The 25,223-nt window shown below is 40.4% G+C and overlaps 1 protein-coding gene across 3 annotated transcripts in view; it reads left to right on the top strand.

Annotated features, from left to right (window-relative positions):
• The first annotated feature begins 775 nt into the window (after window positions 1–775).
• TGFBR1 (transforming growth factor beta receptor 1) overlaps window positions 776–25,223 on the top strand; it is a 34,902-nt gene continuing 10,454 nt past the window's right edge. The window contains exons 1-7 of one of the 3 annotated variants that reach the window (XR_012629164.1): window positions 776–928; window positions 7,865–8,116; window positions 8,531–8,773; window positions 14,851–15,081; window positions 20,958–21,125; window positions 21,823–21,979; window positions 24,699–24,787. Coding sequence is in view for 2 of the 3 variants with exons in the window: in XM_074870202.1 (XP_074726303.1) it covers window positions 850–928; window positions 7,865–8,116; window positions 8,531–8,773; window positions 14,851–15,081; window positions 20,958–21,125; window positions 21,823–21,979 (1,130 nt within the window). In the remaining variant the exon portion in view is untranslated. Of the gene's footprint in view, window positions 929–3,256; window positions 3,273–7,864; window positions 8,117–8,530; window positions 8,774–14,850; window positions 15,082–20,957; window positions 21,126–21,822; window positions 21,980–24,698; window positions 24,788–25,223 lie in introns of those variants that run through there. The other 2 variants (XM_074870202.1, XM_074870210.1) reach the window with 2 other exon arrangements.

Genomic DNA, 25,223 nt, shown 5'->3' on the forward strand with positions numbered 1-25,223 from the left:
CCCTCAGGTGTCACCTCTACGGCCGGCCCGGCAGCCCGCCTGAGGGAGCAGCGAGAGGCCTCGGCGTGCTTCTCCGGCTCCCACCCGCACAGACTGCACAGAGGAGGAATTTCTCTGGGGCTTGTCCTCGTCCCCCGGGGCAACCCGAAGGCCGCCTAACTCCTCCCGCACCTCCCTGCAGCGGCCCCGCACCTCGCAGCCAGCGAGTCCGGGCGGCGAGGAGGGCCGGCCAGGACGGTCCTGCCCGCCTCGGCCGGGCCGCTCTCCCCCGCCGCGCTGGGCGCCGGCTCGCCCGCTCCGGAGAGAAGCTACGGCGCCTGCCGGCAGCGCCCGGGGCTGCGTGCGCAGGGGCTGCGCCTCCCGCCACCCGAGCGCCGAGCCCAGCCGCGCCGCGGGGCCGCCGCCGCCGTCGCCGCTGCCGTCCTCGGCCCCGCCAGCCCCGCGGCGAGGCACCGCCCTCCAGCCGCCAATCACGGCCCCGCCCCACCCCTCGGCCGCGCCGGTTGCGCCCTCCAGACGCCTGTTGTTGTTGGGGCTCTCGGCAGCTGCCGGGGGGCGGGGCGGGGCGGGGCGGGGCGGGAGCGGAGCGGGGGAGAAGCGGCCAATCGGGCGGCGCCGCCGCGTCAGTGCCGTTAGCGGCAGGAGCGAGCCGGGAGGTGCAGGCGGCGCGAGCGTCGCTCTGTTTCTCTCTCTCTCTCTCTCTCTCTCTCGGGCGGGAGGGGGAGGGGCGGGGCGGGGACTGGAGTGGGGGGGGCGGGTGGGGGGTGTCGGGTCGCGGCGCGAGGCGGAATCCTGGCGCGCGGACGCGCGCGCGCGCGCGCCCTGGCTGCACGGTGTCGGGACCGGACCATGGCGGTAGCGGCCAGTCGGCGGCCCTGGGCCCTGCTGTGCCTGGCGGTGGCCGCGCTGCGCTTCCCCGGGGCGGTCGGTGAGTGCCCGCGCGTCGGGGGGAAAGGCGGGAGGGCAGGGAGCGGGTGAGGTGGTGCCTGGGGCGGGGGGAGGAGAGCGGCGGGGGGCTGCGGGTCCCCGTCGGTTCCTTTCAACAACATGGCGGAGGGGCCGGCTGGGGCGGAGTCGCCTTCCTCCCCCCCACCCTCCCCGGTGTCCGAGCCTGGCGGAGCCCGGGGACCGCTCGTCCCTTTGTTGGCTGAGCGCAGCGGCGGCTTCGCGGGGCGGGCGTGGGGGGGCGGCGGCGGCGGCGGCTCGCCCGTGGCGGGGGGGGGGTGGCCGAGGGGCGGGCGCGGTACCGGCCGCGGCCCCCCTTGACGCCCGCCGTGCCCCCTCGGAGTAAGTGCCGGGGGTGGCGTCCGCCTGCGGCAACTTTCCCGCGCCCCCGTGAGCCCGCCGGCCCCTGCCCCCGTGGGCTGTGGCCGTCGCTTCCCTTCTCACGCGGGCGCGAGTGGCCGTGGCCCGCGAAGGCAACTTGGTTATCGGTGGCGGAGCGGCCTCCCCCACCCCCCCCACCCCCACCCCTCCGGGGGCGTCCCGGTCCCGCACCGGGGCAAAGCCGCGTGCCGTGCCGCAGCTCTGGAGCGCGCGCACGCCGTGCCCCGGGGGAGGCGAGGCGAGCGGCGCCGGCTGGTGTAGGTAGGGACGTGTTGAGTGCTCCGCGTCGCGAAGGTAAAAGACTCCCCAGACTCCCACGTCAGATGCTTTAGCTCCGTGACACGCCACGTTGCGGTGCGCTGGCTGCGCCTGTTCCGCAGGCGGGCGTCGAGGTGGTGGTGTGGGTCGGGGAGCTCCCGAACAGCTCCGCGGGGCGCGCTGAGGGGCCGGCCCGCGCCGAAGGAAGGTCTGGGGGGAACGGTGGACGGTAAAACGGCCGCCTGTGCCTCTGCGCTCTTGGAAGAGAGGTGTGCTATCAGAGCTGTGCTCGTGCACGAAACGGGAGTTCTTAATAGCATTCAGAAATGCAAGAAAGGTATTTTTCTTTTTTTTTTTTAAAAAAAAAAAAAAGCTTATTTTGTTCTTCGGTTAGCAGTTTGGGCTGTGTGTCCTGATGGGGTATGCAGATGTTACAGACACCCTACTCTAATTGGTTTAGGTTTCAGTTACATCTGTAGCAAGGTAGATGATGATGACAGATACGCAAAATGTGCGTTTTATAATCAGTCCCCTTCCTAAAATCTTCTGTTGGTGGATTGTATGTTGCTTTGGGTTTTAAAGAGGAAGTGGAGAAGCACCACGACTTTCTTCAATTACAGCTATAAGACATCCCTGGATCTGGATTTTTACCATGCTGCTCATAATTCAATCTAAGATGGTACTTGTGCTGTAAAGAAAATACTACTTAAACATAGCTTGCTATACTAAATTGCTGTCTTAATTGCCCATATTCTTATTGAAGAAGATAGAGAATCTGTGGAAACAGTTAAATAAGCTTAAGTTACCCATGGTGGTTCTTGTGTTCTTGAAAAGGTGCAGCAGGCTTTAGTAATTTAAAGCTTTCTTATGTAACACACTCAATTTAGATGCTGAAGGAAATTTTACCTTGATTTGAGCTTTGAACTTTTCCCTTTTAATGCCTCTGATCAATCAAAAACAAAAGCTTAAGGAGGGAAGTGGTGGTGTGTTCCTTTTTTTTAAAAGAAGATAAATCCTTCCTATCCCGGGGAGTAGATGGGGATCCAGTGTTCTTGATCCAGGACTCAGAGGTACTGTTAAAGGGGTTCATTTTGTCTGAACATTGTGGATTAAGTTGACAAAGTGCAAGGTATGATTTGGCTACCGTTACTTAGTATTCTTATCGTGAGTTGGCAAAGTTCGGCATTTTCTGATTGCTTCTGATGCTGCTCTTCTGCAGTATACTAGTGTTACTGCGCGAATGAATCGTCTAGTGATACGGTTTATACGGAGATCGGGCATGTAATGAATCACAGCAGCTAGCTGAACAGTAGAACAGCCCTGATTTGTAAGAGAGAGTCTGAAATTTAGGTCTGTTTGGTGGTGGTTGTTGTTTGGATTTTTTTTAACTGTGTGCACCATAGTCTTTGGTCTCTCCAGAATTCTGGAGAGTCATCTCTTGGAACTCTTGAATTCACACTGTTGCTCCTAATTACAGATACAGATGGAAATCTGATTGGTATGCTGAAATAGAGTCAATAGTACAAATTAATGAGATCTTTATTCTTTCTGTTTTCATAATGTTAGTAAAATTATAATTTAGGCTCTTAACTTTAACTTTCTTTTGTTTTTCTAAAGCATACCCTTCTATGAAGGATACCAGAAACAGATTTTTAATGTACCTTGCTGTAAGAGACATGAACATATCTGTGAGTAGCTTTATGGATGAGATGCAAAAAAACTGATAGTGCCGTTTGGCACCTGCACTATGGAGAATATAATACTGCTTTATTGAAGCCGGGATTTTTCACAAGACTTTATCATTACTTGCAAGTTAAGGATAGTGCCTTAATAAAGTAGTTTGTCTGTTTTCTTGAGCGCATCACTTTGGTTGCCAAAACCTGCTGTTTTCAGTGGAAGTTTTACTTAGCAAAGATGGATGAAATGTACATGAAAGTTGTCCTGAAAACTTGATATCCAGTGCTGTTACTTTACAACAGATTTGGTGAGAAGAATGAGTTAGTGAAGGTCATGAAGTATCGTGGTTAAAAAAAAATTTACCCATGTCCTGGGTATTGTGACACCTAAACATTTTTGTATCTTGAGCTAGAAGAGTTCAGAGATGAGTCAGGTGTATTGTTTAAGGGAGTTGTCTGAGTAACAGAAAGGTGCTGTCAGCTGCCTATTCTCTATTATGCTTTCTTCTGGCAAATTTTATTGGATAGGGAAAAAACCTACCAGTAAACACTACAGCCCTCCACAAAATCTATTACCATCTCTCGCACATCATAGCCATGCTTCTTCAAACCTTGAAACTCTACATCTTGTGGAACCAAGAGCCCTGACACTTCTTCTGAAGTTCTACTTTCTAGCAAAATTTTTGTTTCAAAAGTTGTATTTTCTGTGGGAGAAGAGTTGCGATGTCACAAGAGAAGGATATGGAGTTTCTTCTTCAGCGTAATGCTGTCTGAGACTACTTGTCTTTTAATTATATATCTTTGTTTTACAAATTTAGAAACGAATACAAGTATTAATAATATAAAATAGTTAATTACTCATAATGAGATGTGGGTTTGGGGTTTTTTTTTAGAGCGCCTCACAAGTTTTAACTACTGTAGTACCCTTTGTTAGCATCCTTTTAAAGACAGTATTTCAACATATGATTTCCAAAGAAAAATTCTTTGGCTGAAGGTGGTGTTCTATGCTAAACTGTCTGGCTGAAGTAGTTCTGCAGGGTGTTAGCAAATACTGTATAGTGATTCATAGGGTTTTATGCAATTCTAAAAATAAAGGCTTTGTGAAAATTTTCTCACTTCAGAAAGACAACAGATACAAAAAAGACTGTTTCAATAGGTACCTAATGGTACGGACTTCTAAAAGTTAAGCGGATAGGGTGTACTTAATTATCTGTTCACGTTTTGTATCTAGTATTAATATCTGAGCTCTTGGGAACCAGCTTATTTTAAGTCTTGTCAAGCTGTGTAGTTTCAGTGTCTCATTTATGTTGCCAGCTTGCTTTACCCTCACTGTGGGCTTTCCAGGCTGCAACACCCATGGAAGAAAGACTTCTTAAAGGGAATACACAACTGTCAAACTTGAGAGTCTGAGCATGAGAAATTGCCTAAGTAATTGTATTCAACACAAGAGGTTAATCTATTATTGAGTCAGGTTGAGATATGAGAAGTACGCTGTTGGTAACTTTTGTGACATGATAATGTCATAATGCACACACACACTTCTGTAACTGTGTTGTCTCACTGTTTTCTGTTATGGTAGTCAGTCGCGTAAAGCAGGAATGATTAGAATGGCCATGGCGCAGTGAGGAGATGCAATAGAGAAGGCACTAAATTACTAATTTTTGTTCTTGGCTTTGTCTCAGGACAATATCAGAGTTGTCATCCTCTCATCACATACTGTTATCACCCATTCTCGAAACATATGTATTCATTTAAGTGAACCTGGAGACCTGGCTGGTTTCTGTCTGAGTTTTTAAAATTACTGTGATGTTTCTCTGAGAAGAACACAGACTACTTGGAGACAAAGCAAAAGTTTGTATCTCCAAGAGGACAACAGTATGATATTTTTTTTTTTCTCTGAGATCAGTTGTACGTGAAAACACTTCCTTATGGGAATGAAGTGATTTAACTAAAGTTGGTCACTGACATCTCATACCACTGATGTTAAGTCTCACCCACAATGTGTTCGTATAGTCATAGTCTTTGTTCTTTTAAACGTAGATAACTGGAGAGTGAGATATGGGCAAGGCTATTCTAAGTCTGTTTCCTCTCCTTCTGGTATGGATTGTTGCTGAAGATGCCGAATTAGTTTTCCTCTTAGTAAAATACGGAAATTCTACTGTTACCCACTTGAGTTGGAAGGCATGAAGATTTGTTAAGTGGTGAGAGTAGGAAAGGGGCTGAAGCAGTTTTAATGTGTTGGGGGTTTTTTAAGAGAATGTCCACTAGAGAGCAGCAAAAACCCGTATTCCTAGAAGCTTTGACTATTCAGCTGATGAGGCATTGTGTTCTGCTTTTAAGGGTGGGGAGAGTAGCTTCAGAAGGAAGTAGTGATTTATTTTTGCCGAGGAAACCATTCAGTTATGTGTGACAGTGTACTGTGTCTTGGCAGGAGACTAGAAAATAGTGGCATTAAAGTGGAACAAAAGTATAAATTGTATTAAATTGCACTCATTGGGAATTCTGTAGCAAAAGAGAGGTGGGAACAAAATGAATGAGGAAGGTAAGACACCAGATGCTTTATTTAGTCATAGTGGTATCAGCGTGTCTCTACAGCTTCACAAGATCAGGAAGATGAATAAGCATAACAAGGTTAACCCAAACCTCATTTTTCACTTCAAGTAACTTGGCCTGTGTACAGTGACTCAATGGAAATATATCTTACAGAGTATCTGTCTCTTACTGTGGGCATTCAGATGCATGCGCTGTTATGATGAGCCAAGTGTATTATTTAAATAGAAAAAGAAAAGTCATGGATGAAGCCAGTGAGATAAAGGCCTGCTTGTTAAGCAAGTTAAAAGAAATATCAGTGTGTGAATATTTTAAGAAACTTTTAATGGTTTTAATGGGTTAAAAATAATTTGTTCAAGTGTAAATTGCCAAAGGCACACCAACGGGAATATAGCTGTTAAATGTTGTCATAGTTAAACTCTGAATAATAAGACTCCTTACTTCTCTGATGGTGTGGGTGGGAGTAGGAAATTGCATCTTCAAAAAGCGATACTGTTAAGAAGCTTTACCTTCACATGTACCAGTTCTCATTTCATATACATTCTAATTATTTTTTCAATAATCTTCATACTAAACAAATAATTTTGCGATCCCATTCGGGTTTTTTTCTCCCTTTTTCTGACTGGTTGATGGGCTGGTGACTCTCTCTTGAAACATAGGTTATGTTTCTGTACCGGGTCCTAAGAACTTTATCTTTTCTGTAACAGTAAAGGATGAATGGCAATAATTTGTTTTGATTCAGAATCTTGGGGGAAGGAGGTGTTTTCAGAGAAAGGGGTACAACTTGGAGTTAAGACTTTGAGATGGAATATATATTTGAGATCAGATCACCATTTATTTACACCCATCTATCATTGGATATCATGGATTTAAAATCCAAGGCGATTCAGGTGGTTATTGTAAACTTTTGGAGTTTAAGTGGAACACCGAATTTCAGATTTTAGGGCAGCTTTTGCTTTGCTACCTATTAATCCTCACACCTTTGGTGTGAGATTTTGTATGTACCCTTTAAACAGACTTGGTCATGGCTCAGTGCATTTTTGTGTTTTGAGCACGAATGCTTAAGATTTTAAATTTGTCTAGATTTCTGTATTGTAATCTTCCTATATGCACATACGCAAGTTCTGTGCTACCTTTTGCTCTCCACAGATGAACAAGTGGAGTCAGAGTGTATTGGTATTTTTATTGTCGCTACTGCACTGTTTTCTGACTGGCTTTGGCCCTGTAAATGCAGGAAGGAATGGAGAAAGAAGTTTGAAGTAGCGGTCTTTCTTCTCCATGAACTTCTGCAATTTAAAGAACGAAACCTGATCATCTTGGACACAATTAGTCTGTCATTCCTGCTTTCCTCCCCATGCCCCCTCCTTCACTAGTGCAATTGATCGCTTTAGTAAACCAGGAACTTGAGTAATGTAAGGCAGTGTTTTCCTGTGGCTTCATAAATAACAAGTCTAAACCATATTCTGCTTGCATGAAAGGGTATGTTCTCAGATCATTCAGGGTTTGCTTTTTAATGAGGATTAAGCCTTTATATGCCCTTTCCTCAGCACAGAATTGAAGCCATCAACAAATGTATGAAGTATTAATCTTGGGTAGCCAGTAGCATCCCCTTTGTCACTTATTAAAGCTATACCCATGGTTACTGTGAAAAAAATGGCATTATTTGTATTCAGTTTGAAAATAGCAGAACTGCATGCTATAGAGGATAGTGTTATTAAAAAGTCTAGATCTTTAGTGAGAGGAACTGTAATAGAACTTCTTTACCTGGAGGAATATCTAGGATTGCAGCCTTTCCTTTTAATACATAACTGTATAAGGAGATACGGCTTCAGCTTTAAATTTTACTTTCTTTCATCTGCTAATCTCCTAAATTTCTTTTTGTCCCACTAAAAAGCCTTGCAGTGTTGTTCTTTGGTGTCACGGTTCTGTGTCTACGTAACCAAAAAGATTATAAGTCTCCTAGTGTTTTGAACTTGTATTTCTTTAGCCGTTCAAGTTGATTCTCAACTCAGAACATGTACCAATACTAACATTAATGTTTTTTCTCAATACAGCATTACAGTGTTACTGCCACCTCTGTACAAAAGACAACTTTACATGTGTGACAGATGGGCTGTGTTTTACCTCAGTAACACGAACTGCAGACAAAGTCATACACAATAGTATGTGTATAGCAGAAATTGATCTGATTCCCCGAGACAGGCCATTTGTTTGTGCCCCCTCCTCCAGAGATGGAGTCATTACTTTGCCTCATTGCTGTGACAGAGACCACTGCAATAAAATAGAACTTCCAATTCCAACACCAGGTAAGGATTTTGGTCATATTTGATTTACTTTTTTTTAAACAGAAAATTATGTAAGAGTGGCAGTTTTAGTTTCAAAGTTGTAGGTGAATTTGAAGGCCTAAAGTGCACTTCAGATTCTGCAAATAAAGTTTCAAGAGATTTGGAACAAGAAACTTAATCTTCTGGGTAGGGACGTTAGGGCCAGTTTTGAAGATTTATATGTAAGTTAAATGGAAACTGTGAGTAAGCACATAGTTACTTTTGTCCTTTGTAATACTTATTTTGATTCTTGAAAAAGTCAGTGTGCAAAAGTTTTAACAAATAATTGAATCTTAACAGATAATTGAAATTGAAGTTCACTGTGAAATACAATAAATTTAGTTGCATTAAAAAAAAAAAAATAGTTTTATCATTTTCTTATCTTTTTCCTGTCAGGCCCTACTCCAGGAAAACCAGCTTCTAATCTGGGACCCGTGGAACTGGCTGCTGTCATTGCTGGACCTGTCTGCTTTGTCTGCATTTCACTAATGTTGATTCTATATCTTTGTCATAATCGTACTGTGATTCATCATCGTGTGCCAAGTGAAGAAGATCCCTCACTGGATCGCCCCTTTATATCAGAAGGAACTACTTTAAAGGATTTAATTTATGATATGACAACTTCAGGCTCTGGGTCAGGTAATGTCATGCTTCTAGTAGTGATTACTCTGTTTAAGAGCCTTGTAAGGCATCTTCTTTTTTTAATATTGTCAAATTTGCTTAAACTTATAATTAACTGGAGAAGTGACTAGAAAAACTGCTCCCATGTAGATTCATTCAGTATCAGTGAAGATTCAGTATATGGAAATAAACATACTGAGTTGCTGATACAGTTCATCATTCTGAAGAGTACAGTCAGATATGCAGGGAATATCAGTCAGCTGTTCTAAAAGTTTTGTTTCCTCTATTAGTAAGGCTCAGCCATTTACCTTTTTGTTCTGCACCGCGTATCTAAACTACCAGTTTTGTGATTTTGAGATAATTTGTGAAGTTCTTTTCTTTAGCTTTAAACTGAAAATTCATTTATATCTCTAGCTATTGGTATATGAAGAATATTCTGAATTCCAAGTATGAGTTAGTATTTTAGCCAGTTCTTTCCTTACAGAAGATATTTTTTCAGCTGCAAATAGCCATTTCTATGTGTATAGAATGGATGAGGTATGCAGACCACATCTGAAGAATTTCTATCCCTTGATTTCATGAATTTTTGTTTTAATTCTGACATTAACAGGTGTTACTCTGAGAACACGAGGCAGTAGTCTGTTTCTGCATATAGTCCCTGCTATCATAGTCATGACATTGTTGCTTACAGGATTGTGGTGGTCTGTGTCACAGAAATATGGTTTAATAGGCATTGATAGGAGATGATATGTCAGATTAATCATTGTATAAATTAATTAATCTCTGGTCCGTGTTAAGGAGTGAGACATCAGATTGTGTACTGCAACCTTGTATCGGCCTTCTACTATATAAAAAGTTTAAATAATTTAATACTGAAAATTATTCCTACTACTTGCAAATGTATGTGCTGAAACATCCGTGCCCTTTCAGAGTACTTTCTGCAAAGAAGTACTGGTGTTTCATTCTCAACTGCTGAATTCTTTAATTTCCCAGAATTGGAAAAAATTATAACAACAAAACCCAAGCATCTAGGTTGTGTTTCTTCCCCAAGGACAGTAACTGGTAAAACTGTTCAGAGTCCATTGCTCTATCAAGTAAAATCAGTGTAACTTGCTGAACACGTTTAGAATAGAGATCAGAATAAGTCATCTTTAGTCATATCTTCACTGAGGAAGGTGAGGTTGCACTGAGTGTGCAGGCAGTTACGTTTCAGTTGAAAAAGTTTTTGTTTGTACAAATAAGACTTGATCATGATAGGGCAAGTTGCTCTCTGGTTAAAACTGGAGCTTTAGTAGTTTGTGCTTATCTCAATTCTCTCATTTACTAACAGCAATAACTAAAATAAAGTGATTAATAGAACTTCCAATATATTGGGCTAGAACTTGATAAGTGTAAATGCTGGACTTACTCATCCAGTTAGATTCTTTCTCAGAGGGGTATACAGAAGTAAGAGACTTAGAGAATACGAAGGAGTTGGAGATTTACATTTCTTGGAATGGGGGAAGCTATGATATATAATTTTTATACCTTTAGGAGCATAAAACTCTTAATTTCTGCCTTTAAGTTTTCCCTTGAAACTGTGTTTAGTCATACTTGTTTTAAAGTACTGTCTGGTTGATAGTCTCCTTCTAACTTCTGTAGATAATCATAGCACTTCTGCCACTTTCTACAGGGCTGCTTTCCCGCACTTCTTTAGGTCAGAAGTTGGGCCTATGTTGATTCAGACTTAGTTGTCAACTGGTCTTTCCATCTGTTATCAGAAATATTCCTTCATTTTCCTTCTGACCTTTCCCTGTGGTCCTTCTGACCCCCCTCTTCATGTTTGAAAACTCTGGAAGTACTCCTTCAAAATAAGCTCTTGAAAAGTGGGAAGTCCCAGTTAGAAGAAACTTAGGATGCTTCCTCCAGAGTAAATGGCTAGAAAATAGTGACTCTTCCCTTGCCTACTTGCAAATTACACTTTAAGTAAAAGCAGCATGCTGGGGAATTACTTAGTTTTCAGAGCTTTAGGACAGGCTGGTCTGGACTCCCAGAGCACCTGGCCTACTATAGTATTTGAGCTTTGGCTACTGATGGCTGCATCAGAGGAAGAAAACCAACACATATGGTCAAATTTGACATACCCCTAAGGAAAGCTCTTTACTAATTTGTTTTTGTGCTTGAAAGACAAAGTCATGTTCCCTGTAAAACAAGACTGGATGTTTCCTTAGGAGTGATACTTTAATTGCGAATTCCATGTCGTTCAGCTGTTTGTGAGACAAGTATTAGCCTTATTTAGTGTTCTATACTTTTTATTATGACAGTGGGATAGGTGCTTCAAGTACCTATTTTCTGTGCTGTTGGCAGTGTATATATTCGCAATGACTTGCATCACTTTGTCTCAGAATTAGTCAATTACTATATAAATTCACAGTGCCCTAGCTCTTGAACTGGCAATTTTCTTGTGTCCTGAAATATGCTTGCAGCAATTCAATCTCATTGAAATGTGTATTTTAATGCAGACTTTGGTACAGCACATTTAAAATTGAGAAGACTGTACATTTATGGAATAAATTGGGGGTGGGAAACAGGGTCACTGAAGGGAGAAAAGTCAGGGCTCCTAGTTAAAATAGTGCTTAACCTTTCAGAAACTGAACTGTGTGAAAGGGGTGCTGTTGGTGTGAGAGCCTGCAACAAACAATGGAAATGTACAGAACAGACAAAATAATCTTGACCTAAGAGGCACTGCTAAGGAAGTGTTTATTCTGGTGATTTAAAGTACATGTTCTGCTCTTAAATTCATACTGAGGAACCAAAAGAGCTCTTAGTCAAATGAAAATAATTTACCAGTTTTGTATTACAGTATTCTCTGAAGAGAAGCCTATAAAACAGAGAAGTGATCAAAACTCTAAAAATGAGCTTTCCACTCAGATCAAAAGGGAAGTAGGATTTATTTTCTGCAATGATGAATAATAGTAACCTGTTATTAATTATTCAGTCTTGACTTCTGTTAGTATTGCCCTGTTGTTCCATGACGAACAAGACCTGAAACAACTAGAGGCTTGGTGAAAGGAGTTGATGAAACATCTAAAATAGATCCTTCTGCTGAAGCCGCAGCTTCTAAGAGAAGGATTTCAAAGTCTCTTGGAACTGAGAATGATTTTCAGATCATGATGCAAATCTCTAAATATCAACTACATATTGTATAAACAGATTGTGAGTTGTAGACTAACAGCTGGGCATCCCAAATGACAAAGTAACCTAGTTGCAAGAAAATAGGAAGAATTGTCTAAAGCAGAGGGGAGAAGCTTTGGTTATTATTGCTAGGTGACTTCAAGTAGGAATTTAGTGTTTAGAAATCCAAAGGGTCACAAAAATCAATGTAAAGTTGAGTCAGTTAAGTGAATGTAAAACTCCTTAAAAACGTATCTGCAGTTTATAGAAACTTGAAGGGAATGAGATTTTCCACAGTTCATGGGGCTGGATTTTTTTTTATTACTTTTCAGAAGTTGTCTTCCGGGCAGAGACTTATGAACAAGAACAAAGTTCTAGAAGCTGCTTTTGTTGGCTGTCTTTAGTACTTTAGCACTTAATTCCTTAATTCCTGAATTATTCAAATCAGACACAAATTTCTTATGCATTGGACAGTCATTGGGCCAAACTAATCAGAGTCCACATAAGATATGGAAAAGCAAAAAAACCTCTTTGGTTAAACTCTCAGAAGGCTTGAGGATACTTTGTTATGATGTATGAAGATGATGATGAAGGCTTCAGGGATAAATAAGATGACTGTGGCTGAATACAAGATGCCAAATGTTATGAGCTGCTGTTGAATTTAACGTGGGCTTGAATGTTTTCATCCTCCTGAATAGGAATCTGTCATCTTTCTTCATGCACAGTTAAAAGAAGCTGTACTCCAAGAGCTTGAAGTACAGTTGTGCCCAACGTGGATGTCAAAGGCTAACATAGCTATCTCCAGTGAGCTGCTTTTCAGGCAGTCTGGTTTACAGTAATGCATTGCTCAAGTTCCTGGCAACACATGGCTGTGTTTCGTTTTAGCAAAAAGAGGAGACTGCTCAGTTGCAACAGAAAGTCTGTAAGGAATTCTTATGGATGTAAGATAAATATGGATTCCAATCTCCTGGTTCTGTTCAGCAACAGTAGTAAGAGAAAGCACAGCTGCAAAAAAAAAAAAAAGTGAGTTAAATCTTGTATTGTAAAAATAAGTACAGGAGCAAGGTGAATAGATCACAGTTAGCAGGATTTTTATTGTATTATGGCATGTTAAGGTGACTGGGGGTTTGCAATGTGAAATTGAAATACTTTGTGCCTGAAAGGTTTAGAACTTCGTATCTGTTTAGAGGTTAGCTGATGTCCTTGGACATCATCTTTTTTTTGAACAAGAAGGGATGGCTATAAATGGTATAGCAAGTTGAGACCAGTGCATCTGAAACTGAAAATGTACAAATGGTTTTCTGAAACAGCTGTAGGAAAAAGAAAGTATTAGGCATATCACCCATTTCAAGTATACAAAATCACCTTGTATTTAACATTTGCTAGCAGATTTTTAGTAGTACATAAGTGCTAAGGAGGAAGCTTTCTCTGGCCAACAAAGTCAAATTTTAAATTTTCAGGGTTGAGTTTGGTCACATGGTTGTTCTAGTCTGGCCTCTTCTGCATTTCAAAAGTCTGTCCATAAAGAATGAAAGTTAGTCTTCACAGGTGAGCCTTTACAGTTTGGGCACGCAGCACAGTTGACCTGAGGACAGCTATTTCAGCAAAAATTTTAACTTCCTCAGTAGGAATTATTGCAGCATCTGACAATGAGTAAATCACTGGTATGGTGTCCATTTTTTCTCCTCCTTTCTTCGTGTAGGTATGTTGTCAGCATAGATCATGCAGAAAATTCCTGTATGTCTGGAAGTCTTGAGGCACTCACCTGAACACTGCAGTGTTTTAATTTGCACTCCTCAGACTGAGGCATAAGCGTAGCAATGCTACTGACCTGATCAGATGTCCTTCTAATGCTGTTATTAGCAAAGAATGTCCAGAGATGGACAGGAGCTAGTTATCTGAGCTATTAGTTGGGATTTATCTTCTGTAGCATAAGGCAATACAGATGTTGTTCTGTCGGCTATTAGAACAGTGATTATGGGGTGATAGATTACTTTACAAAGCATTTAAGCGAAATAATCGTATAGCAAGAGAGCTTATTGTGAGCAGATAACCTGGCTGATGCATTCATCCTGCAGTGTAGTATCACCGCAGGATTCTGTGATAAGCTTTGCAGTTACAACAGGAAAGATTTAAAATAAACAAAAGCCCACCCTGGTTGGGGGATGCCAGTGCTGCTTGTTTGTTATATAAACTTATTGAAGCATGTTATGAAGTGCTGTGAGTTGAAAGCACATAGATGTTCTGAAGCTGTAAAACCTTCATGAGTGAAAGCATTTTTCTCAAGTATAGTTACGGTGGGGTGCACAAGAATGGCCTGTAAAATGGGAAGCTTGCGTTACAAGGATGTTTTCCTGTTTTACAGTGGCTTGAGAGTACTAACAGGCTACTGGCATACTTGAGCCTTGAGTGTCAATTTTTGACAGTCGGTGTTGCTGATAAGCATGGTTTAACTTTAACTTAGAAAGGGACCGAGTCATATCTAGTGATAAGTAAATGAATCAGTAGCAAAAGTGCTCTTGGAACTGCTTTGCCAGGAGAGTTATAGGCAGATCCTTTTCTAAGAAACAAACAAACAAAACAACCAAAAAAACCCCCTCAAACAAAAATAAAACCACCTCAATCCTGGTCCTGATTGCGTCATGGTTTGTTTGGTTTTTCATTAAAGCTATCAAAATCCTAAACTAGAAGGAAGTTTGTGCCTTCTTTTTTACAACTGTAGAGGCAGTTTGTAGCATGATGTTTTGCTGGTCTTTAAGGCTGAAGGTAGCATCTTCCATACACAGTTGTTAGAAGTTCACAACAGGGTATTAAAATCTTAAAAGAGTTTATGTGCATTCTAATAGAAATATCTTAATAGAATATGGATCTTATATTTAGTACTTATCATAAGTACTCGTTTTGTTAGAGTGATGTTTAAGGTTAATGTTAAATCTTTTTAGGTTTACCTTTACTTGTGCAAAGAACAATTGCAAGAACCATAGTACTTCAAGAAAGCATTGGTAAGGGCCGCTTTGGAGAAGTCTGGCGAGGGAAGTGGAGAGGAGAAGAAGTTGCTGTGAAGATATTCTCTTCAAGAGAGGAACGCTCATGGTTTCGCGAAGCAGAAATTTATCAAACAGTTATGCTACGGCATGAAAACATTCTTGGATTTATAGCTGCAGACAACAAAGGTTAGTGATACTATGAATTCATTTTGCTGATTGTGTACCCGGTCAGAATAGATGGTAAATGGAGGGGAAAATAAAGTTGTGAGGATCCAATTAAGAGTAGCAAAAAAAAATTCTGTTACTAAAGAATTTCAGGGTTGGGTAGTCTTTTCAAAGGTTTAATGAAGTACATTTTCCTTTTTCTGGAAAACATGCTGGGTTTAAATCTTAAAAAAACAAACAAAAAAAAAAGCATGTTTAATGAGGTGTAATTTCTACAAGCAAGTTAAAACACTGGCTAAGTTTGGTATCAAAAAAGGGATGCCTCATCCTGTCAGCCCACACATCTGCTGAATATGTGTACTTCCCTAATAGCCTAATAAGATAGATGTGTGGGACCAAAAGAGATCGTGTCTATCCTGTTGTTCTAATATAAAGTATGGGGTAGAGGATTCATTTTTATGGCTGAGATATGAGAAGTTATTAATTTAGAACTCAAGTTAGAAAAGAAATTAGAAAAAGGGAATTAGGTTTTTTTTCCTGGTATTAAAACAATTGTACCTCTTTCCTGATCAGCCTTTAAGTGTTCACTAAGAACAACAGTTTAACCATTTTTTCCGCTTGATTTGTCACGGTTTGTCAGATGAAAGTTTCTTGGGTTTTCCTGCAGTCCAACTTAAGACGTGAAAATTTGGCAAAAACCAACAAAGTTTTTAATTCCTTACATGAAGGGGAACTAAAATGTTGCACGGTTTCATTCAGTTATTTTAATCTGGAATCGCATGTTTCACCACAAATGGCCTTTGACTTTTTTTGCGAAGAAAGCATTAACATAAAACTCTGTCACTTTAGGGGAGGAGTCAAGAATCCACACATATCCTGGATTCTTAAAGGGCTCTCAGTTTTGTGGGAAATTCCTAAATGGTTTTAGTGTAATTGAAGTATACATGTAAATAGAGCTCTCTTTAATTATCACTAGATTAATTTCAAGTTTCTATATCTATATAAATCTGTAGAATTGGAACAGAACCCAAGAGGTTGTGCACTTCACTTTCCCAGGAAAGGGTTAGCTATCACTAACTTGCTCCTAGTAGATGTTTGTCCAACTTGTTAACCTCCAAGAGTTTTCAGATGTACAGCATACCAGGCAACTTTTTCCTGCAGCTTATTATGCTTACCATTAGAAACTGTCTTACTTTTATGCCTAAAGTTGTATTGGATATTAATAGGACCTGCGAGAGCTTGAGTTTGTTCTAATGGACCTCGTGGAGTATCTGGAGTCTGGGATTAAAATTAGGTCAGTTGCATTAAAGACAAAAATGAAAATCCATCTCTGCAGAAGCTTTGAGAAGCATAAAGGATATATTGCAGTGCCTTAGCTACAACCTTTAACAAAATCTATCCTATCCATGGTTAAGCATACCAGTCTCCCATTTTGCCCCAAACCTATAGATAGTTTGTCCCAAAAATACACTTGATGACTGTGCAGAGGAGGTGTGAAGAAGGTTTTCTAAACAAGTGGGTTCCTAAAATAATTTCCTGATTGCTGGCTCGGATTCCAAATGCAATAGGATGAAATTTCATTTGACTTGGTCACCTTCAGGTTCCTTGTAATGTAATATAATATAATATGATGTAAAATTGTTCCTGGTTTCTAGTCATAGTATGCTGTACACTAAAAGAAAAAATCCTTAGTTAATAGATCATGCCATTATTTGAGACTCTAAGGCTTTAGGACAAGGTTCTTCTGTGTTCTTGAGAACTGATTGGTTATTGGTTTACAAAAAATGGATAAAGATGTGTTTTGCAAATGCTGCTATTCTTGACTATTTTCTAATAGTATTGCTGTCTGAGCAGATGTGGAAAGCTGGATTATTATATTTTTAACCCACCAATTCAGAATTCTCAGTATAACCCTCTGCATTCTCTCAGTGAGAGAATCATTCTCTCTCTAGGTTAAGCAGTCGAAAGTCCTGTGTATTGAAAGAGGTTAATACTTCAAGGCTTGTTTAGAATACTTCAGGCCACCTGTAGCCCATTAAATGGGAGAACATAGAGGGACCATTATGGAGATAGTTCTGGTTTAGCAGGTGTGCTATCATGGTACTCAGAAAGAAGCAAGTGTATCACAATGTAGCTTTAGAGACCGATGGCCCATTAACAGTCTTTCATTGTAGATGCTGGTGCTAACTGATAGATGCTTATTAGGTGCCAGGTGCAAGATGAAGTTTTACTAGTTCACAGCGATAATAGCTGTGAAGGATTTGTCCATTTCTCCATAGGGCAGACTATTGAATGCATTCGGGAGTTACTGCAGTTTAGCTGGAATGCACAAAGTCCTTAGACTAAGAATCTGTGTGTCTGAGACCTTGCAAAGGTGACTGCAGAGGTAGAGCAGTACAAGGAATTACTTGTGCCATCCCAGTTCAGTGCTTGCTGAAAGCTTCAGTGATCTATGGAGAAGAATTCTCAGCAGAGGGTTCTCATGTATCCATCATGAATGCTGAGGACATATCTCTTGACATGTAGTTTGTGGTATAAACGTGGGCCATGCTGCAATTCTCACTGCTAGTAAAGGCATTAATTGGGTCTCTCCTCTTAATGCAGCTGCATATTTTTCACAGTTGCTGGGGTACATCTGGCTGGCCATTGTGGCTGTAAAATTGGGGGGTTGCCTTCAGGTAGAAGAGTGCATGTATAGGTTAGAAAGTGTTTACAAACGGATATAGATCAGTTAAGTCAGTGGTGTTCAGCTCAGGTAGCGGAGTCATAAAGCTTGTGACTAAACTGTCTTCACTCCTTGTTCTACTATACTGTTTAGACATTCCACATGCCTGAATGGCACATTCTCCTCCTCCTCCTCCTCTACTTCCCACAGCTGTATGGTGTTCAGAAGCCTACAGGAGCTGGTCCAATCTGTTTGCTTTCCCCGTCCCAAAATGTACTGGGAAATAGGTGGTGCTGTTAAGCCAGTTTAAGGGCTGAGAGGCGATGAGTGATTTTTTTAACTGCACTTGTATTCTGTCTGGCTAGCATGTTTGTGTTCAGGGTAGCTCTTTGCTCAGCCAGGAGTATATGCTAACTTACAAATACTGTGCTAGGTCAGGGAAATTACTTTCTGGGCTATGTGTTGCCTTGTTTTGAACTACCTAAACAGATAGTTTAGGTTTTGAGTGCTTTTTTGTTTTGTTCTTTTTAACCTAAATACTTAAAAGTGTATCGGGAAATACTTATCTGCACTACTCTACTAGCAGAAGAGTGGTGGCAGCAACCTTCATTTACAGTACTAAAGGTTTCCCTGGATTAGCTGTCTGTAACCATAATTGTCTGTAGTCATGTTACAAGTAAGGTGTACCACACACTTTAAGATAACTTCATGCACAAAAATACTTTGCCTCTCCATCCCTTCCCTTAATTGAAAACTACACTTCCCTAGGTGAAAGTTTTCTTCAGTCAGACTACCTTACATGGTAAGTAGATCCCCAAGAAGGATAGGCAATGAGCGACAGAGAAATGAGCAGAATTCCTTCCTCTTGAGAAAAGTAATGTTTGAGCAGTTTGATTTTTTTCGAAGCTCTGGCTTTAGCCTGAGAAGAAGGAATTTGACTGGAAGATCTTGCTAATCTACACAGCTTAAGTGCTTTTCATCAATTTAATCAGATGACTATCTCAATGTGATAGAGGCAAGCTGTTCCACTAACAAAATATCAGTCCTCTTCCAACCACAGACAAAAGCATTTCCCCTGACATCTCCCTGAATATCTAATTTCTAAGAGTTTTCTAGTTACAGATCCTATCTGTATCTGATCTTTTCACTGGTTTTTCTTCTTTTCTTCTGTTTTTTGTTATATTATCTGGATGCCAAAAAAGGCTAATGTATCCTACTCTCTGCTTTGAAACACTGTACTACATGGCATGAGAGAGCACATGCAATTAGGCAGTTTCTGTAACATCTTTTAAACATTCAACTTGGAACATAAGTCTGCGGTTCAAAACTCTTGTACCAAGCAATACTGTCTACACGTTAAAACCTACTGTTTGGTTTAAAAACATGCACGTGCCAAGTGCAAATTTTGTTTGCTATTACCAATGTGAAAAAAACATTTTTCACTTCAGTGAATTCAGTAAATTCAATTTTAATTGAAGCTTGATTACATATTTGATAAAGCAATTGTTATAAATTCCTTTCTTCAAGAGGCGGCTTGTCCGAGATGGATGTTGCTTGGACTTCACTAATGTTTTTCTCAAACTGTAATCAGTCTTCTAACAGCAAATCTGAAATCTGCTTTACTCAGAATTTCAAATTTTGTTAAAACTGCAAAAGAAAAACCTTCTACTTCTGAGTGATTTTTTGATGGCCTAAAATACTTTCAGGTTTCTTGCAAATAGATGAAATAATGGTAATTAATTTCTTAAATAGGTTTCCAAGAGCATACATAAATTTTTGTAACGTTCTTGAACATTCTGAAATTGCTTGAGATTCTTGATCATGGTGTGTATGTGAACTAAATTAGGTTACCTTGTCATGGAAGACTGTGCTACTGTATGTAATTACTACTGAGTGTAATTACTTTTTCTTACCTGATAATGCAAATCCTGTGATTGAAAGCTTCATTGCAGATGCTGTTTACTGTGCAGCCAAAAATATTCAGGGTCAGGTTAATTATTACTTGGTAATAATTAACTGTCAACAGTATTAAAAGGCTTAAGTTCATCAGAAAATGTTCTGCTCAGATCGCTAAATGAACATGTAGCTTGTCAAAGATAGCAAGGTAAAGAAAATGTAGTAGGTCCCATTTAATGGCTGGACACACTTATTGCTGCATTTCAGCTTGTCTGTAATTAATATTATTCTTGTAAGCTTGGATGTAGCACTGTCCCTTCTTAAAATCTGGTTGGAGGGCCGCAAATAGTGACATACAATAGGAAAGAATCATGGCTACTTTCAGGATGGATAGTAAGCCCAGCTTTGTATTTTCTCCTTTGGAAGAAAAGTAAAAACAGAGTGAATAATACTTGCAGGTAATAAGGTAAAATTGAAGTAGAAGGGTCTGTAATCAGCAGTGTATTCTCAGGTGGGCACCTAGAGTTAAGAGGGGAAAAACTTTATGCAAAGACACTATAATCTTTATTCAAAGTAATGATAATTCTTCAGAAACTTTGTGACATCTTTAAAAGATCTGTTTAGACACAATAGGTGTGGTAGACTACTTAAAATTAGATTACTAATTTTCTCATAATCAGTGTTTTTCATTCTCTTTACCCTTGTGCCTCCTGGAAACCTCAATTTTGGCCGCAACTTAGAGGTCACCAAGGTGGGATTTGACTTTGGTTTTGAAGTATTGTGTCTGATTGCTGCTTGCAAGGTTCTACTCCAGGAGGAAAAATCCACCAGCTGCTGGTAACTGTGGAAATTGCTCCCAGACTGAGGCTGGATAGGTTGTGGGAAGACTGAAGGAGTTATGGGGCAAAGCTTGAAAGACTTTTTATGGGTAGTGTGGACAATATTGTACTAGACCAATAGTGACAGTATTAGTTTTGTATCGTGCATTCAGCACTGTTACCCCCAAGCAGAGAAGTTAGGGAAAGACAGGACCTGATAATACCCTGAATAGTTCACCTCAGAATGATAGTGACATCAGCTTTCTATGGTTTGTCTTGTAGTTTAAATAAAAGAATACTCACTAAGCTGTTCAGAAAGTCTTGCATGGTACTCCCAGTCCTTAGAGGCATTTAAATGTTACAGGGAGAGAGGTAAAGACTTAAGAGTTTAATTGGCTGAAGTTACTTGTAAAACATGATTTGTACTTCGTAAGCATTATATGAAAGTGGCATATATGATTTGCTTGTCTTCTGTGTGTGTGTGTATGTGTGGTATTGATGCCAGTGTTATTTTGCAGACAATGGTACGTGGACTCAGCTGTGGTTGGTGTCAGACTATCACGAGCATGGATCACTTTTTGATTACCTGAACAGGTATACAGTAACAGTGGAAGGAATGATAAAATTAGCTTTGTCCACTGCCAGTGGTCTTGCTCATCTTCACATGGAAATTGTTGGCACGCAAGGTAATCTTACAATTTTTCAGCCTGTCATGTGGATAATACTGGATTATTTTAAAATTATACATACATAGCCTCTTCTACTATAATTCTCTTTTTAGTTAGAATATTCAACCTTTTCAGGGTGGAGTTGCTTTGCACACAGCTACGTAACTTAAGTGATGAGGAAGCAGCTGAACTCAGCACAGATAACCAAGTTAATCCCTTGTGGAGCTGAGTGAATTGAAAAGTGTCTATTTGGGACCTTTGGCAATTTCTGGACTAATAGAGCTTCTTAATTTAGAAGGTTTTTTACTTTTCATTCCTATGGTATATCCAGGTTTTGTAATGCAACATTCCTTCCTACAAAACACTTATTAAAAGGCACTAAGTAATGGTGCCTGTAGTATCCTTTTATCTTTGATGTGAGACAGCACCATGGGTCTGTTTCCAGAGATACTAGAAATTTTTTTGTGGCAAGTAGTAGGCCTACACAATAAATACTTGTAGGAACAGGGAAAGGAGCAGTAGCGTGCAGTAGACATTTAAGGCACTTTTCTGGACAGCCAGTTCACAATGAATGATTTCAGGAGTTACCTTGATGCCCATAAAACAGCAGAACTGGAAGGAATTCTGTAACTTCAAATAAAATCTGCGCCATGCTCAGAATAACAGCAATTATCTTTTTTACAGATGTGTTATTTCTATTTTTTTCCCCTTACAGGCAAACCAGCGATTGCCCACAGAGACTTGAAATCAAAAAATATATTGGTAAAAAAGAATGGAACATGCTGCATTGCAGACCTAGGATTGGCAGTTAGGCACGATTCAGCTACCGACACAATTGATATTGCCCCAAACCACAGAGTGGGAACAAAAAGGTAAAATCATTAACATCATGTATCAGGCAACTTTTCATAATAAAATACTTTGTTTTTTCTTGTCCCATACTGAAGATATTTGTGGATGCAAACACAAGCAGCAGGAAAACATAAATAATGGCAGGTAGAATTTGTAGGCACTTCCTTGCCAGCTGGTAGTTTAGGTAGACAGTAGGTGCTTAAAAAGCATGTTGAATCTTGGCATCTATTACTAGCATGTGTAAAATACAAAAAACTTGAAAGATACTGTAGGGTCCAAGTATATATTAAAACAATTGAGAGACTTCATGAATGACAGTTTTAGAAACTTCACTGCTGTTTCTTTTTTTTTTTTTTTGCCTTGTGTTGCATGGAAATGTTGCTTGAAGCCCCATCTGGAGTGTAAGACAGGATATTGACAGTGCAAGTAAAAAGCTGGATTTTTTTCAGTGTAAAGCCTATGTGGTAGAACATACAAGGTGCAGAGTCTTGGATGTGGGCTTTCATGAGATCATGTTTTTGAAAAAAATACGAGAACTTAAAACAGCAGTTATCTTTGTCATCTAACGCATAAATAGAATTGTCCAATGGATGAGTTGATATACTCCCTTTCTTTTAAAGGCCTACTTCTGCATTTGGAAATACGGGTTTTCTTGTCCCCAGAAGAACTCAGAGCTGTTTACCTCCATCAACGCAAGTGCAGTTAAAATTACTGGCTGTAATTTATCATTGGTGAACCTTCAGACAATAACAACTGAAGGCTGTTCTGAAGAGATGACTAATTTCCTTTAGTAATCTGTGCAGCTATACAGTATAGAGATAGCAGCACTAACAGTGAACTACAGCACCAGAGTTGTGTGATGTGGGCATCTTTTTGTCCTTTTAATGCATACAGGTTCAGTGGTATGTCAAACTGAAGTTTGTATGCCTGCCATGGGGAAATGTGTGGAAGCACAGTGGCTCAGAGCTGTACTTAGCATGTGCTCTAGCAGTGTTGGAGAAAATTCAGTGTTAATGTTGCCCAATGTCCAATCCATACATAAAATATTTATTTTTTTAATATATCTCTTTAGTGAGTGATACTGGGGGGCGGGTGGGGGAAGGGATGTGATTGGGGTTTTACAATGAACTAGGATGCCCCTTTAGCTGTGGCTTTTTGGAAGAAAAAAAATTTTTTTTTAAGGCTAAGTGAACAAAAGTTTTTAGAACATGTACTGAAAATTTATTTTACTGAGACTTATATTGCTGAAATTACTTTGTTCTAAAGCTCTGCTCTAGTAGTCCTTTGCGAACTTTAAGAATACAAGTGGTCAGAGATTTATTTTCTAAACTGCTACTAGATTACAAAGTACTAGGCATTATTCCTTCTCAAAGTCTCCAGTAATCCATTAGTAGTAAAACAGCACACTGCTTTGGAATTTGTCATTACAAATTTAGCTGTGTGCAGGGTGCTACCATGTGTAACTTAGTATCTTCTGCTACAGCTATGTGCAGAGAAAAATTATGTGCAAATGACTTTCTTTAGTCTAGTCTTTAGAAAAAGCATCCTTTCAGCTGAGTCTGTAGATCCCACTTACAAGTTCTCTTCTTGCATAGGCACTATTAAATTGCTTGTTCATCTGCCTTATGCTTCTTCACAAGGGCAAAGCTGTAATAACTCTTGCTTGCTGCAGTGGGTAGCAACAGGAGTAAGTCTGTTTCCCACTTTAAAGATGTTAGTCATTTCTACTTTTCTGAAAATTGTTCATTCTCACAAAAGGCTTGATCCCCTTTTTTTCCATCTTGTGCCTTCTTAGGTAGGGAACTCTGTCCCTCTGAACTTTATTATGAAAAATGCAAGTTAAGGGAGATTTGACTAAGTTTATATTTTTCTAATGATTGTCTGTTGTAAAAATGTATGGTCTTGGGAGCAAGCAAGACTCACTCTTGGATGAGTGATCTAGGTGCTGAGTCAGACTGGTGATCCTTCTCTCTGATTGAATGAATCTTTATTTCTTTTCTGTTCAGAGGCTTAGCTTTACCAGAGGGTGTGAACTATGTGTTTTCACAGCTCAGCCTGCAGCATAAAACAGTGAGCTTTAAACTGAGAAAGAAATAGAATCCAATCCCCCTCTCACTCCCTGAGGCAAGTTAAAAAAAAAAAAAACTCATTCTCTTTATTTCTTTGAGAAGTGTGGCCCAACTCTTATTCTTAGTAGTTGAAATAGTCTGTGTTAAAAGAAGTTTGGCTGAAAATGAGTGCTTTTCTTCAGTTTACCTAAACCCAATATGAGCAGAATTCTAGCTATGCTTGTGGAGAACAGGCTTGGTGAAGGGAGCTGTCACACTCAACATGTTGTGTATGGGTCCTGTTTGATGACACTAAGTTCCCTACATGTTGTACAAGAAATTTAGGCAACTAATGCAGAGCTTTTGGACTAAAAGTGGTAGGGGGAAGAGGTCAGTGGGCACCCAAAGTTTGGCGAGGCCATGCTCCACATAATTTGTAAACTTCTTTGTAGGCTTATCCTTTCATTCTTGGAGGGTACTGAGCTGCAGACCTTGTTCAGAAGGTCAAAGTAGTCTGTGTAGACTAGTTCTCTCCAGAATCTAAAATACTGTTTCTGACAAGTAATGCATTTCCAATATATAAGCTGACAAGGAGATGCATGTTTCTCTCCCTTTTTTCTGATAGCCGTTTAACGGCTAATCTGCTAACCACACTAGATGACCTACTTGCCTTTCGCCTCTCTTGTTCCAGCAATAATCTCTCAGAATTTTTGAGCAGTCAGTCACCATTCTGTGTTATGGAAGCCAAAGCCAATCTAAATGCATTGATGGAGGATCATGGTAAGAGGTCAATTTGCCAATAAATTCAATGGAAATCACCTTTTGGGGGTGGGATGGGTTTTTCTTTTGAGGGTATGAATTCAGCTTCACTGCCACATTCAAGCCTCTTATGGTCTTTCCTGTTAAAACCCTTGTCCTTAGGATAATTCACAGAAACTGAGACAATCTCCTTTACTACTTGTGTAAGTGATTCTGGCTGACGGTCTTTACAACATGGTTAGGGTGTTTGGTTTGGTGTTTTTCCAGCTCCATCACTCTTCTCATCCCCATGTGATCTTAAGATAGATCAAATACTCTTCTAGACCCAAAGCTGATCACTATACTGTCAAGTACATAAAGTATTGTAAGAAGATTATCCAATAATGCAAAATCCTTGGAGACCATTAAAACACCTGCCACAATCTTATGTTCTTGATTAAAAAGGTTTTGATACAGT

This window comes from Strix uralensis, chromosome 1 (genome assembly GCF_047716275.1).
Source record: "Strix uralensis isolate ZFMK-TIS-50842 chromosome 1, bStrUra1, whole genome shotgun sequence".
NCBI lineage: Eukaryota > Metazoa > Chordata > Aves > Strigiformes > Strigidae > Strix > Strix uralensis.